The 12,436-nt window shown below is 47.6% G+C and overlaps 1 protein-coding gene across 11 annotated transcripts in view; it reads right to left on the bottom strand.

Moving 5' to 3' along the window:
* Fmnl2 (formin-like 2) overlaps positions 1–11,884 on the bottom strand; it is a 276,486-nt gene extending 264,602 nt beyond the window's left edge. For 7 of the 11 annotated variants that reach the window (XR_003953721.1, XM_006498331.3, XM_006498334.3 and 4 more), the window contains exon 1: positions 11,342–11,817. Coding sequence is in view for 10 of the 11 variants with exons in the window: in XM_006498331.3 (XP_006498394.1) it covers positions 11,342–11,458 (117 nt within the window). In the remaining variant the exon portion in view is untranslated. Of the gene's footprint in view, positions 1–11,341 lie in introns of all 11 variants that reach the window. The other 4 variants (XM_006498330.2, XM_006498336.2, XM_006498338.2 and 1 more) reach the window with 2 other exon arrangements.
* Positions 11,885–12,436: the final 552 nt, after the last annotated feature.

Below are 12,436 nucleotides of genomic sequence, written 5' to 3'. Positions count from 1 at the left end.
GGACTCAATACATTATTTGGACTGCCTGATTAAATAAGCCTATCTTAAACCACACTAAAAGAAGCAAAAAATGCACCATCTAGAACTACAGTAGTACAGGGTGACTGAGATAGGGCTGGGCTCTCAGAAGCATCTTCTGGCTTCCTTCCAAGGAAATCAAACACTGGGAATCCAGCATAGCTTTCTGTGTAACCCTCAGGGCTTAATCCATCTGCAACTATACTGATGATGAAGATCTCTGGATCAGATTATATATGACAGACCCTGCAAATATCTAAAGCAGCTATTACACAGAACAAAGAATGAGCAAGCATATATTTAATGACACCTTACAGTTAATTCAGGGAAAAAAATGCATTATCAGACAATAGGAAGAAGCAGGTTCCCTTACCAACAGACCTGAGTTCAAATCATACCTCCGTTTCTTTGTAGTGGCCACTATCCGAATCCCACCATCCCATTAGTGAAGGAAGATAGCAACCCCCCTGGAAAAACTGTTGAAGGTACATACCACGATGCTCAGGAAGTGAGAAAGATCACAAATGAGGAATGCAAGCGTCACCTTTCTTTACAGTGGAATGTAAATGTTTTAACAGGACAACAGAATTGGACTCCCGTATATAACTTCAAGCCTCATACTCTCACCCCCCACTTGCCTGGTTTCTTTAAAACCCTTACTGACAGCCACAGCGACGATCTGAAAGCATTTCGAAAACAGATGCAGCTCATCTAAGGTGCTTCCCTTCAAACTCAAACAACAAACGAACAAAAGAAAAAAAAAAATCCCACACAGGATGCCCTACTCTTAGAGGGACACTAACTCAATCGAATGTCATGGGGGATACCAAGGTGACTAAGAAAATGACAGTATCACTTCAATACAAAGTCAAGTGCATGCAACTAACAGTGAGCACGGTGTGGTCTGCTCAATAGTCTCTCAGGCAGCTACTACGATTCTCGGTCTTCTTTCAGCCGACTGAGTTCCGCAATCAGAGGGTCTGTGCCGGGACCCTCTCAGACCAGGTTCTGTGATACAGAAGCAGCTGCCAGGACTCTGCCTTCCAAGAGCCCCAAGTGTGAAGAAGCAGATAAAACAAAGATGTAAACAGCCGGCTGAGACTATGAAAAGCCAACTACAAAGCCACATCGACAGGCAGCCCCCACTGGAACAGCCACACCTCACAAGGGTGCTATTTAACCAGAGCCTTGTGAGTAAGAGCTGATTCATAAAATAAAGAGATCAAAGCCAAGGGAATTGTTTTCCCACCTTCTCCAAGCTGATAGGAGCCTGGAAGAGCACACAGAGAGAGTCGAGTGGGGTTTCAGTGGAACTTTGAAGGCTAGGTGAATGTCGGAGAAGTCGGGGAATGTTTTCCACATAGGAGAATCAATCTCTGAGGAAAGCTATGAGGAAAAGTGAACAGAGACAAAGCAAGCTGCAAGCGGGGGTCTTGTAAGCCATGTGACAAGAAGGCAGGTCCGACCTAACTGTGGTCACTTGGATGAAAAGTCTGAGCAGAACCCAAGCTGGAAAGCAGAGTATGAAACCTGACCTTTATAACCACAAACACAGCAGCTGAGAACTGGCACTGCACGCCTGAAGTGGAGACTTGAGGGTTCTTTGGAGAGTCGGTTGGATGTTGTTTTGCTGGAGCAAACACGTGAAGGAACACTTAGCTGAAGTGGACACAGGCGAAAGGCTAAGGCAGACTCCTGAAAGAACATTTAGCTGAAGTAGACGCAGATGAATGGATGTCCTGCTAAAGCAAGCATGCGAAAGGACACGTGATGAAGGCTTCTTTGCTAACAGCATGCATGTATTGGCCTGCCTTACATTGCATAGATGAGCTGCATTTGTCAGGGCTCCATAGAGAGAAACGCACCAAAAAAACTTCTGGTGGTGTGCTGCAGTTTTTTATTGCTTCTGCAGAACTTGGGCTGATTGACAGAGTGATAACAGCCACGAAAGATGCACATGCTGAGGCAAGACCTGTGGAGGACATGTGATGTTTGGAGGGTATAAACAGGACTCAACAGTGACTGAGGCTGAGCTTGGCTTGCTGGTACAGCTAGCTGTGCAATGCTTGTTGGTCTCGAGTCTTTGCTGATCTTCACTTCCCTGAGAGAAGCACAGATGAGAACTTCTCCTGGTGCTCCTGCTGACCGTGCTCAGGCCTAGCTGTCTTTACTAGGTAGGGCCAGCAGAAGGCCACACCGTGATGAATGCTTGAGGTTTATGCCTGGGAGGTCTGATTAGTGGGCAGCAGATAAGTTCATGGCACCTTAGTTCCAACACATCGGGGCTGCAATGCTTCCTTAGTTGACCAGAAAGGAAAGTTGTCCATGGAAATAATGAATACCTATTATCAGGACAGTGTGACCAGAAGGAGAAAGTTTTCTCAAGACATCAGCAGTGCTGACCATAGCAGAAGCTGAAAGAGCCACAAAAGCAGCTAACTCATAAAGCTGCTCACCTGACTTCCTGCTCTGGTGTTTTGGTTCCCTAGAGTTCATACACAAGATGGTAGTGTTGGCCTCACTGGACAAATTGAGTGCTTCTATAATGCAAATAGGAACATCAATAGCCAACCTCTACCACTGGTCACCATAATGCTTCCTTCTCTAGGAACAGGAAGCAACAGGGTCTTATAGATAAATAAGGGCTGCTGTGTGGCTCCATTGGTTGAGTGATGGAAATCCCAGCTCTCCAGAGGTGGAAAGAGAAGTTTATCATTGCCTATATAGTCAGTTTGAGGGTAGCCTGAACTTCTCCAAAGAAGGAAGGACTGTGGGTAAGGAGGGAGAGAAAGGGAAATTGTTTCCAATTGTTCTGCTATTGTCAAAGTCATCCTGTCTACTTTCCCGAACAACAACAAAATTATGATCCTTTAATAGTCCCATCCCAATCCAGACCTTCTTTTACTCTGTTCTCCATCACTGGAATGTTTTATCTGGTCAAAAAAAAAAAAAAAAAAAAATCACCCATACACATTTCCTTGGAAGAATTATATTTTTAGAGGGAAACGAGACAATCATTGCTTCTGTCCTCCGATTTCAGAAACAGCGCATATGCTGCCCTCCTAACTAAAACCACAAATGTGAACAATTACAAATAAGAGGAATGCCTATTTGCTTAGGCTATAACTCATGGAGGGATAACTAGACTCTAACACGGAGAACAATCAGCTCATTCTTGACCTAGCATCCTATTCATCTTTCTATTCTCAAAGCTAATTGCTTATATAAGCATGCCAATTTGCCTTGATTATAGGATTCTTAATAAATGAATGTTGTTTACATTTCACAAGTGTATTTGAATTTCACTCCAGGAAGCCAAGCTCATCAAGGCTTTGTAAGTGGTAAAGCCAGAGATCAAAGCAAATGGCCTGCACTGAACCAACAACAATTATGCTGGAGAATAGAGGCTCAAGCAAGGCCGCAGCAAATGGATACCTCCTCCACTCCAGAAGTCACTCAGAGTCACTGCTCCACCCTATACATACCATGAGATGGACAGCCTTCTCTGCAAGTGTCCACTCTGGTCATCTCAAAGCCATTTCTAAGTTAACAAATCCACCCTTCAACAGGTTTTTATTCTGACCGTCTAGTTTTTTGCATCTTCCTGCTTTGGGTTGGATCAAATATCTATCTTTAGGGTTGTTTTTGTTGTTTTCTTTTGTTTTATCCCTTAACATTGCCTAATGCTTTCCTAGAACACTCATTCCAGGCAGAAGAATCAAATGAAACACTCCTAGGCACAGTAACCCTCAGGCGGAATGATGCTGTCAGATCCCACGGGACTCTTAAAAACCCTGATGTCAACTCACACAAATTCACCAGAATGACTACAACTGAGACTCACACATCAGTACTTTTAAATTATGTTTATTTTCATATATTAATTATACATAATAGACATAAGTAGGGTTTTTTTTACTTACATTAACATATATATACATTTCTTTTTTACTTACATTGCCCACGTGTGAGTGCAAGTGTGTAGAGTCCAGAAGGTGTTGGTTCCCTGAAGCTAGAGTTACCAATAGCCATAAAATGAACTGTGGTCCTCTGCAAGAGAACATGTTCTTAACTGCTGAGTCATCTCTCCAGCCCCCAACTCAAATACCTGTGAAGCCCTCAGAGAGGCATCAACACACAGTCACGTTTCTAAACTCGTTCTTCAACTATGAAGTCCTCTTTAACCTTCAATCAGATTTCCATGAAATTTCTAGGGGAAACAAATAAAAAACCCCAAGGAGCAGCCGGGCGTGGTGGCGCACACCTTTAACCCCAGCACTCGGGAGGCAGAGGCAGGCAGATCTCTGAGTTCGAGGCCAGCCTGGTCTACAAAGTGAGTTCCAGGACAGCCAGGGCTACGCAGAGAAACCCTGTCTTGTAAAACCAAAAAAAAAAAAAAAAAAAAAAAAAAAAAAAAAAAAACTAAGGAAAAGTTCCTTAAGTTCCTGACGAAACACGCAATGTAGACCTGAGACCACTGAGAGCTACCGTTTTCAGATGTTACTCACACCTTAGAGACTTCAAAACACATGCATGGCCAAAATGTGAGCCAATGGGTTTTTAGGATAGCCAGGACATGGGTACCATCGGCCCACGCCCCACCCCCGACCCCCACCATCGTACAGACAAGGCCTCATATCATCCAGGATTGTCTTAAACTGACTGCACTGCACCAGAAAAAGCAGGTCTATATACCCAGGCTTTATGTTTCCGTGACAATGGATTCAGGAACTCAGAAATCCAATAGAGCTAAGTCACTAAGTCACTGACAGACCACACAGGAAGACCATGATGTGACCAATGGAAACTTCAGTTTGTTCTAGAAAAAAACAAAATTCATGCTCCTGAAGGGGTCCATCTGGGAGCACTAATTGCTGCACGTTTCTTTTATTTTTCCTGTGAGGGTAAAGAGAAAATAGACTCAATCTATAAGCATCCAAAACCACGATATGCCCATGTATAGACTTGATGTTCCCATACATAAGGATTGCCAGCCTTCCTGACCCCCCAAACAACATTTCTTAAGTGGATCAATCCACAGTGAAGTACCCCAGCTGCCAGCTCATCCATGGAAATAGTATGGTGCTTAGGGTTTTGTTCCTGGCCCAGGCACATAGGGTGACTGTGTAGGGGACAGGAAGATCTCTCTACAACCTGAGCAGAATTCTCCAAGGCATGAGCTCTCTCCACCTCTACTGTTCAAGTAGGTAAAAGCCAAGATGCTGGTGAAGACTCTCCTCAAATCACGAGTCCAAAGCCTGGGGGCACAGTGCAGGAGGGCTGGACTCCGAGAAAGCTGCTCTAACAGTGGTCTTCTGCCAAGCATCAAGACCTGGAGCCCATCTTCCCTCTTAAGGACACCCACTGTGTTCTTTGACAGCTTCCTACTTTGTTCCTAAAAGAATTCTAGGTACCAGTGTCTTCCACGAAGGAGACACACATCTATATAATCTATGTTCAGGTTTTGGTTTTGTGTTGGTTTGGGCTGTTTTTGAGGGTGGGGTCAAGGGATGTTTTGTTTACATGACAGGGGTTCATATTCCCAGGCTGCCCTCTAACTTAATATATAGCCAAGGATGACCCTAAATTTCTGGTCCTCCTGCATCTTCATCCCTAGTGCTGATATTACAAGAATGGACAACCGTGCCCTTAGGCAGTGCTGAGCATCAAAGCCTGGGCTTCATACTAAGAAAGAACTCTAGAGCCAAGCTAAATTCCCAGGCCTGTGCTTCTTGCTTCCTGACACCTGTGCTGTCTTAGTCCTGCAGACTACAGTGCTTATAAAGCAATGAATTTCCACAGGAAACGTGGATCTAAACATTTTTCCTTTTTTGAGCCCAAGAAGGACCTTCAAGGAGCTCTTCCCCAACTCTTGGGGTTTATAGTCCTGTGTGTACAATCTGCAGGCGACATCACCTCAAGAAGAGCATCTTCCAGGCAACTGCTTCAATGTGAAACCACCTGCTGTAACTTGGAGTGGGAAGGGTCTTCCTGTCTGAGTATCTTTCTCATGACACTGTCTACACAACCTCAATAAGGAAGCCACTCTCAATTTTTTTTTTTTTTGACAACTCTAAACCTTGGAACATTTCCCCATATTCTCACCTGAATCCTGGTCACTGATGCAGAGAAATTTACTCTTCAGACCCTACAGTGGTTTTTTTTGTTGTTGTTGTTTGGTTTGGTTTGGTTTTGTTCTTTGTTTTTGACACAGGGTCTCAGGCTGTCCTCAAATGGGACACACAATGTGCTGTGTTCTACTTCTTCAAAGTGCTGTAACTTCCCTCGACTATTTTAAATTCTGTGCCAAACTTAATTCCTATCCACAAATGGGGAGAAGCAGGGACTATGCCCAAGCTGGTGGAAGGAATAACTCCAGAAAGTAGTACTCCTGTTTCCTAGGACAGCGCTTTTTGCTAGATAATGGGTTGCTGCAAAACAAATTCTTCTCCCTTGAGGATTTAAGGGCACCCACACAGTTTACATCCCTGAAAGTCTGTCAGAGGCTCCAAACATTTCCACTCAGAATACCCTTTGGTCAACTGCTATCTCACACATCCATTACTGAAAAGGCTCACATGGTCATACCAATGGTAGGAGTCACTCCAAACAACCATGTCCGTTGTAGGGAGAAGGGGCACAGCTCCAGGGAGTTACTGCCCAGGGAGAAACTGTAATGTTTCAAACTGGCAGCATTCTGCTCCTTCCACACTCTCTTTCCCTCACGGGGAAAAGGATGTGAGGAAACAAGCAGGAGTGAGGCATGGCCACGACACTCCCATCCACGCCCACCCATCTGCTCCATAGACCTCACCAGCATCTTAAAGTGGGAAACCAACTAAACTGTAGCAACCTGACCTTGTCCATCCCCTTCGCAGAAGTGCGCGCATGCATCCAAGTGACAGTTGGCTCTCCCCTGCGTTTTCCAAGCACGATGGAAGAAAACCAGAGGGATACAGTGTTGGTCCAATTAAGGTTTTATCTCCATGCCTGGACATTCAAAAAGGGGAGCAGATGCCAGGCACCTAAAGGGCGGCCTCAGATGCACCTCACCATGGTCACTGATCAAGACCTACTGCCAACTGGCTACAGGGTGAAACTGGCACTTAGCAGGTTCTAGGTTTGTTCTGGCTTTTGTTTTTGTGCTCACTGCTATTCCCAGGCCCTTTTCTCCCCCAGCTGCTGATCTGAGAAATCCTAATGGAAAAAGGAAGGCATCCAAAATCCCAGGTGGGCGACTTCATAACCACAACCTCCAGCAATCCAGGCGATCAGTATTTACACAGCTCTAGTGCTGTGGATGGCCAGACTGCAAGGCACAGTGTGTCAGCCTGAGGAATGTTTGGGTACAGGAGGGACTCAAGAGTGCTCCCAACTCCTTCCTGAGCTAAGTGACTCAACCCACTCACTCTCAGGAGGGAGAAAAAGGAAAGGAAACTGACTCAAATGAACCTGAAACTAAAGCAGTCCCCAGTTTCAACTGCGAGATTCCCCTAAACCATGACTGCATCCTCTTTCATGGGCTATCTGCTCACAGAGCTGTGAGATACTATAGAAATTCAAGCATCTACTCAAGTCACCCTTTTCCCTGAAGTTCAAAGAATCCTTAAGACAGCGACAAGTGCATCGACAAAGGTGCCAGATGACGTACATTCTACATTTGTAAGCAGTGACTGACAGTTGAAAGCAAACAATATTACGGGGTGCCTAATGGAAACGTGGTGCTCTTGGACTGAAGACCACCACTACACACAACACCCACTAAGAGCTGCTTTCACATTGTCATATTTGAATATGAAGGATAAAGGGCTTGCTTGTGTGTGACCCCCAAGGACTAGATAATGCTGAATAAATACAGCAGAAAGTCACATTGACATGTAATCATAAGTGTGTGAGGCTAAGTAAGACAGTCTGATGTTACCTATAAATATATACAAGCACACCAAAGACTGAAGTAGGTAAGACACACTTGCACTGAAGATACATTCCATCTAATGTCCACCAGAAAGGTAGATATAGAGATACAACAATTCACATAAACATTGATTGAGTCAGTCCTTTTCTTTAAACATAACTTTGCAACTACTGTGATGGCAATCCTGAATAAAAGCCCAGAGAGGGAGACACTTTCTTTACAAGAATTAAATTCTTAAAATGTGGATCCAGACTTCAATATTAGTTATTTATGAAAAGTTTTGAAATGTACGCCTTCTGATCTTAATTCAGTGGTTGGTCTGTGCTCTCTCCTCTCTTTTCCCCATTCAGATACAATAGTTTCTTAGATGTATACAACTTGTCCCATCTAAGCTGCTGGGTAAAGGGTGTGGCCACTGGGTAGATTTATATCCTCTGTGAAATAAGATGGTCTCCTGTCACTTTAATTTTTATTTACTCTACACCAAAGGTTTTAAGTATTCTGGAGCTGGAGGTTGAGAGGAATTGTTTTCCTAGCCTGAAACAGCTCGTTAATTATTTATGTAAGTCATACTTACAATGAGGCGTTTGTACACTTTTCTGCACAGTATAAATCTAGTTTTCCTCCTAAAATCCCTTGTGGCCTTTATTACATAAGAAAACGAACTAGATCTGGCGTGGTGGCACACACATCTGTCTATAAGCTCAGCACTCAGGAGGCTAAGGTAGCAAGTTTGAGGCCAGCTTGGGCACAGAGCAAGGCAGAGGTGGAAAGGGACCTCACAGTAGTAATGTCAACCTGGTTATCATTCCTCGAGAATGGAAAAAAAAAAATCAAACACACACACACACAGAGGCTCGCGTGTGTGTGTGTGTGTGTGTGTGTGTGTGTGTGTGTCCATCCATGTGTATAAGGCTATCTAACAAAATCTCCCTCCTAAATCTTGTCCTTCAAGCCTTATCTCCAAAATTACATATTCCTGATGCCTCCAGCAACTCCTGAAAACGAAAGAAAACCAACGTAGTAAACTCTGAGTAAACAGCCCGAGGGGGAAGGCACAGGCGGAATCAGCAGGGCGACTAACTAGCTAGCTGGGAGGGTTTCCTTTAAATTGTTTCAGGCAATAACAGCAAGTAGAGCTCAGATGAGAACCTAAACAGCAACAGTGAATCCCTATCTGCAAGGATGCCAAAAGCCTTGGAACTACTCAAAAAAGGTCAGCATATGTTGTGCTTTTGTTTCTTGTTTGAGAAACTCAGTATTCTCTTAAACAGCTTGCAAAACAATTGCTTCCAGCTAACAGCGGGCCACTCCATGGAGTGAAAGTAGCCACAGCAAACATCGGACACCCCCAAGGAGCCCAGGATTTACAATCATAAAAGCCTACAGACTCACTTTGTGACCCGCTAGACTCAATGGGAGCACAAATCCACCATTTTAATGAAGGGGCATTATTTTCCTAAAGATTAATTCATACCATGTGTTATTAATCAGCAGAGTAACTGAAAGCTCATGCAAAAAATGCTCTCCCAGTTGAGTAGAACTTAATTGCATTATTGTTATTAGCATGGCTGCGGCAACCTCCTTGTGCCACTGGCTGCCCAACCCCCCTCTCTCTCTCTCTCTCTCTCTCTCTCTCTCTCTCTCTCTCTCTCACACACACACACACACACACACACACACACACACACACAGACAGGCCGACAGACAGACAGATAACACCACACCACACGATGAAGGGTAAAAACAGAAAACCCAGAGCCAGAAAGTTGCAGCTATGTCTGTCAGGAACAGGTTTTTTTTGGTGTGTTTTGTTTGTTTGTCTGTTGTTTTGTTTTTGTTTTCAAGAAACACCGTTTGTCTCTGGAAAGACGGGTCAAGTGTGCACCAGACTGCCTTGAGAAGTAATTAAGCTTGGGCTGTTTCATTTCACAGCGTCCCATCTTGCATAACGTGGGAGCAGCTGTGGGAGATCACAGGCCATGCAAAGCAAAATAGGCAGCCACATCTTTTCCCCCCATGTTCACAGCAACTTCCAGGGGGCCTAAAAGGGCTGCAAAGAGCTGCAGCCTCCGTGCTCCCTGATCACACAGAGCCGACCTGCCATCCAGACAGAGCACGGTCCCAGTACCAAAGCAACCTCCTTTCAAGGGATGAAGAAAGGCAGCTTCAATGTCCCACTCAACATTCAAATCTCAGAAAACCAACTTTTGATCCAGGGCTTGAGACCTCTCCCAAAGTTCTTAAGTTACATGCCAAAATTCTCTCAGGTAGACACAGGAGTTGGCAGCTCCATCACAAGTTCCTCTGGCTCTGGCTGCCTTGTCTTGCATGGATTTAGAAAAAGGGGGAAGCAGAGTGTCAAGTCTCAGACCAGGAGTCCGCCCACCCCACCCCCCAGCCTCATTTCCTTCCCATCATCCCCTTAAGAGAAGGTGGAATCTTAAAACTTGAGAAACCAGGAACCAACTGCACTTGGGACGCTCTCTGGGGCAAGGGAAAAGGCGTCACACCCTTTTGAGCTCACAGCAAGGCAGACTCCGGGTGGGAAGAGCCCAGAAACTTAGTCCCAAAAGGAAACGGAGAGAGAGGATTCCAGTCTTTGATTGAGAAGCTGGAACGGGAAGGCTGAGTGATGCGGAATGCGGGAGGGAGCCATGGACTCGACTGAAGGAACTGGGGTCGTCCGTGAAGTCAGGACGGCTCTTAACACGTCCCAGCCAAACTGCACATTTTTGTGGTTTAAGATTTAAGACCAAAGGGAACACACTGAGGTTCTCCCCTGCCCGGGGCGCTTCTCCCCCACCCCCCGCCTTCCCCACCCGCGTCTGGGTTTCAGATGCCTCCCCCTCGCGGAGGGACCACGGCGCCACTCAGCTGCCGGCCTCCTCTTTCTCTTTCTGGGGAGCTGTCCATCTGCCCAGCCGCGAGGTCCACCCTCCAAGTTCGGCCGACCGAGTGCGGGCGCGGCGCCTGCGGCCAGCCACCTGCGCGCGTCTGCAGCAGACCCCGCAAGGCCCAGAGCTGCGCGTCCGGGGGATGCTACGCAGAGGGTCGGGGTCTGCCGGTTGCTTTTCATTCTTTAAACAAAAAGCTTTAGCGGCCCGTCCCTCACTCCTCCCCGGCCAGCCACCTTCCCTTCACACCCACTCTGCACCTCCCGGCACACGCGCTGCGAGGTGCTGCTCCCGCCAGACAATGGGTTCGTGGCCGCCGGGGTAGCCCGGCCCGAGCTCCTCTCCCCATCCGAGGACCCCTGGAGAGCGCAAGGACGGAGGCTGAGAGAAGCGAGGCTGGGAGCCCACAATGGGGAAGGTGTGAGCCTCGCCCTTGGGACCGGAGGAGCCGGGTCATCTGCGCCGCCTGCCCCACGGGGGCCCCGCGCCCGGCCGCAGCGGACTCACTCACCAGCACGATGGCAAAGCGCTCCTCCAGTTCACCTGGCTCGGGCATCGGCAGCTTCAATGGCACGTTGTGCGCCTTGAAATCGGTCTGCTGCGAGTCCATGCTCCCCGCGTTGCCCATGTCGGCTGCGTGCCGGAGCCCCGGCTGGCTCCGGGCCCCTTGCGTCCGCGTCCAAAATGCCCACAGCCCCGGGCGCTTGGCTCCCGCCCTCCGCCGCGTCCCGGTTAGTGCTCAGCGCACGCCGCTTCCTAGCAGAGCTCCGAACCCAGCCGGTCCCCGGCCGTCCTCATGCTCCCCGCCGCCCCGGCGCCGCCCCGGCCTCTCTGCCTCGCGAGGGGTCTGCAGGGCGCTGGGCGCCGATCCGCATGGTGCTCCCGCCGCCCCCGCCGGCACCCGCGGCCGCTTGCGCGCTCCTGCTCGTCCGCCTCTCGCCCCGGCCGCAGCGGCGCTGACACCTCAGCCCCGGCCCCACAGCGAGCGGACGTTCGCGCACGGCTGGCCGACACAATGCCCCCTCTCGGCCCCCGCCCCCGGCCCGGCTCCGCCCACCCGCCCCGCGGACTGCCGGGACGCGTAGTTTCGGCCCAAACCGGCCACGCGCAGAAACCGCGCGCGCTCCTGGAGGGCCGCGCTGTAGTTGGGGTGCTTGCAGCAAAAACAAGCTGGACGCCGTGAAAGGTGGCTTTAGTCACTTTTATCTCGACCTCCCTCACTCCGACAGTTTGAAGACCTGCCTCGCCTACGTAAAATCTGACACTTCAGCACGTTTGAAGAATGAGTGAATGACTCCAGTCAATCATGAAACGCGTGATTTAAGTTTCAGAAGAGTATAACCCTGTGAGAGAATCTAGTTGAATAGGAGACCCCCACCCCGGGTATTGGCAATGCCCAACTTCACGAACTACAGGTGGAGACGTGGTACGGGTTCTTCGGCATCTATGTTGCATGGTCTTTGATCTAACTGGATGTTTTATAAGCAAATGTGGGGTTTATAGTATGTGTGAGTTTTTACAAGAATTCAATCCACAATAGACAATTCAAAGAAAATAACTGTCAAAGACCTATGACGGGAGTTACGATTTCATAGGCTGAGACACT

The sequence above is a fragment of the Mus musculus genome, chromosome 2 (genome assembly GCF_000001635.26).
Source record: "Mus musculus strain C57BL/6J chromosome 2, GRCm38.p6 C57BL/6J".
NCBI classification, from domain to species: domain Eukaryota; kingdom Metazoa; phylum Chordata; class Mammalia; order Rodentia; family Muridae; genus Mus; species Mus musculus.
The sequence above is the reverse complement of the archived record's forward strand: the minus strand, read 5'-3'. Positions and strand labels throughout refer to the sequence as shown.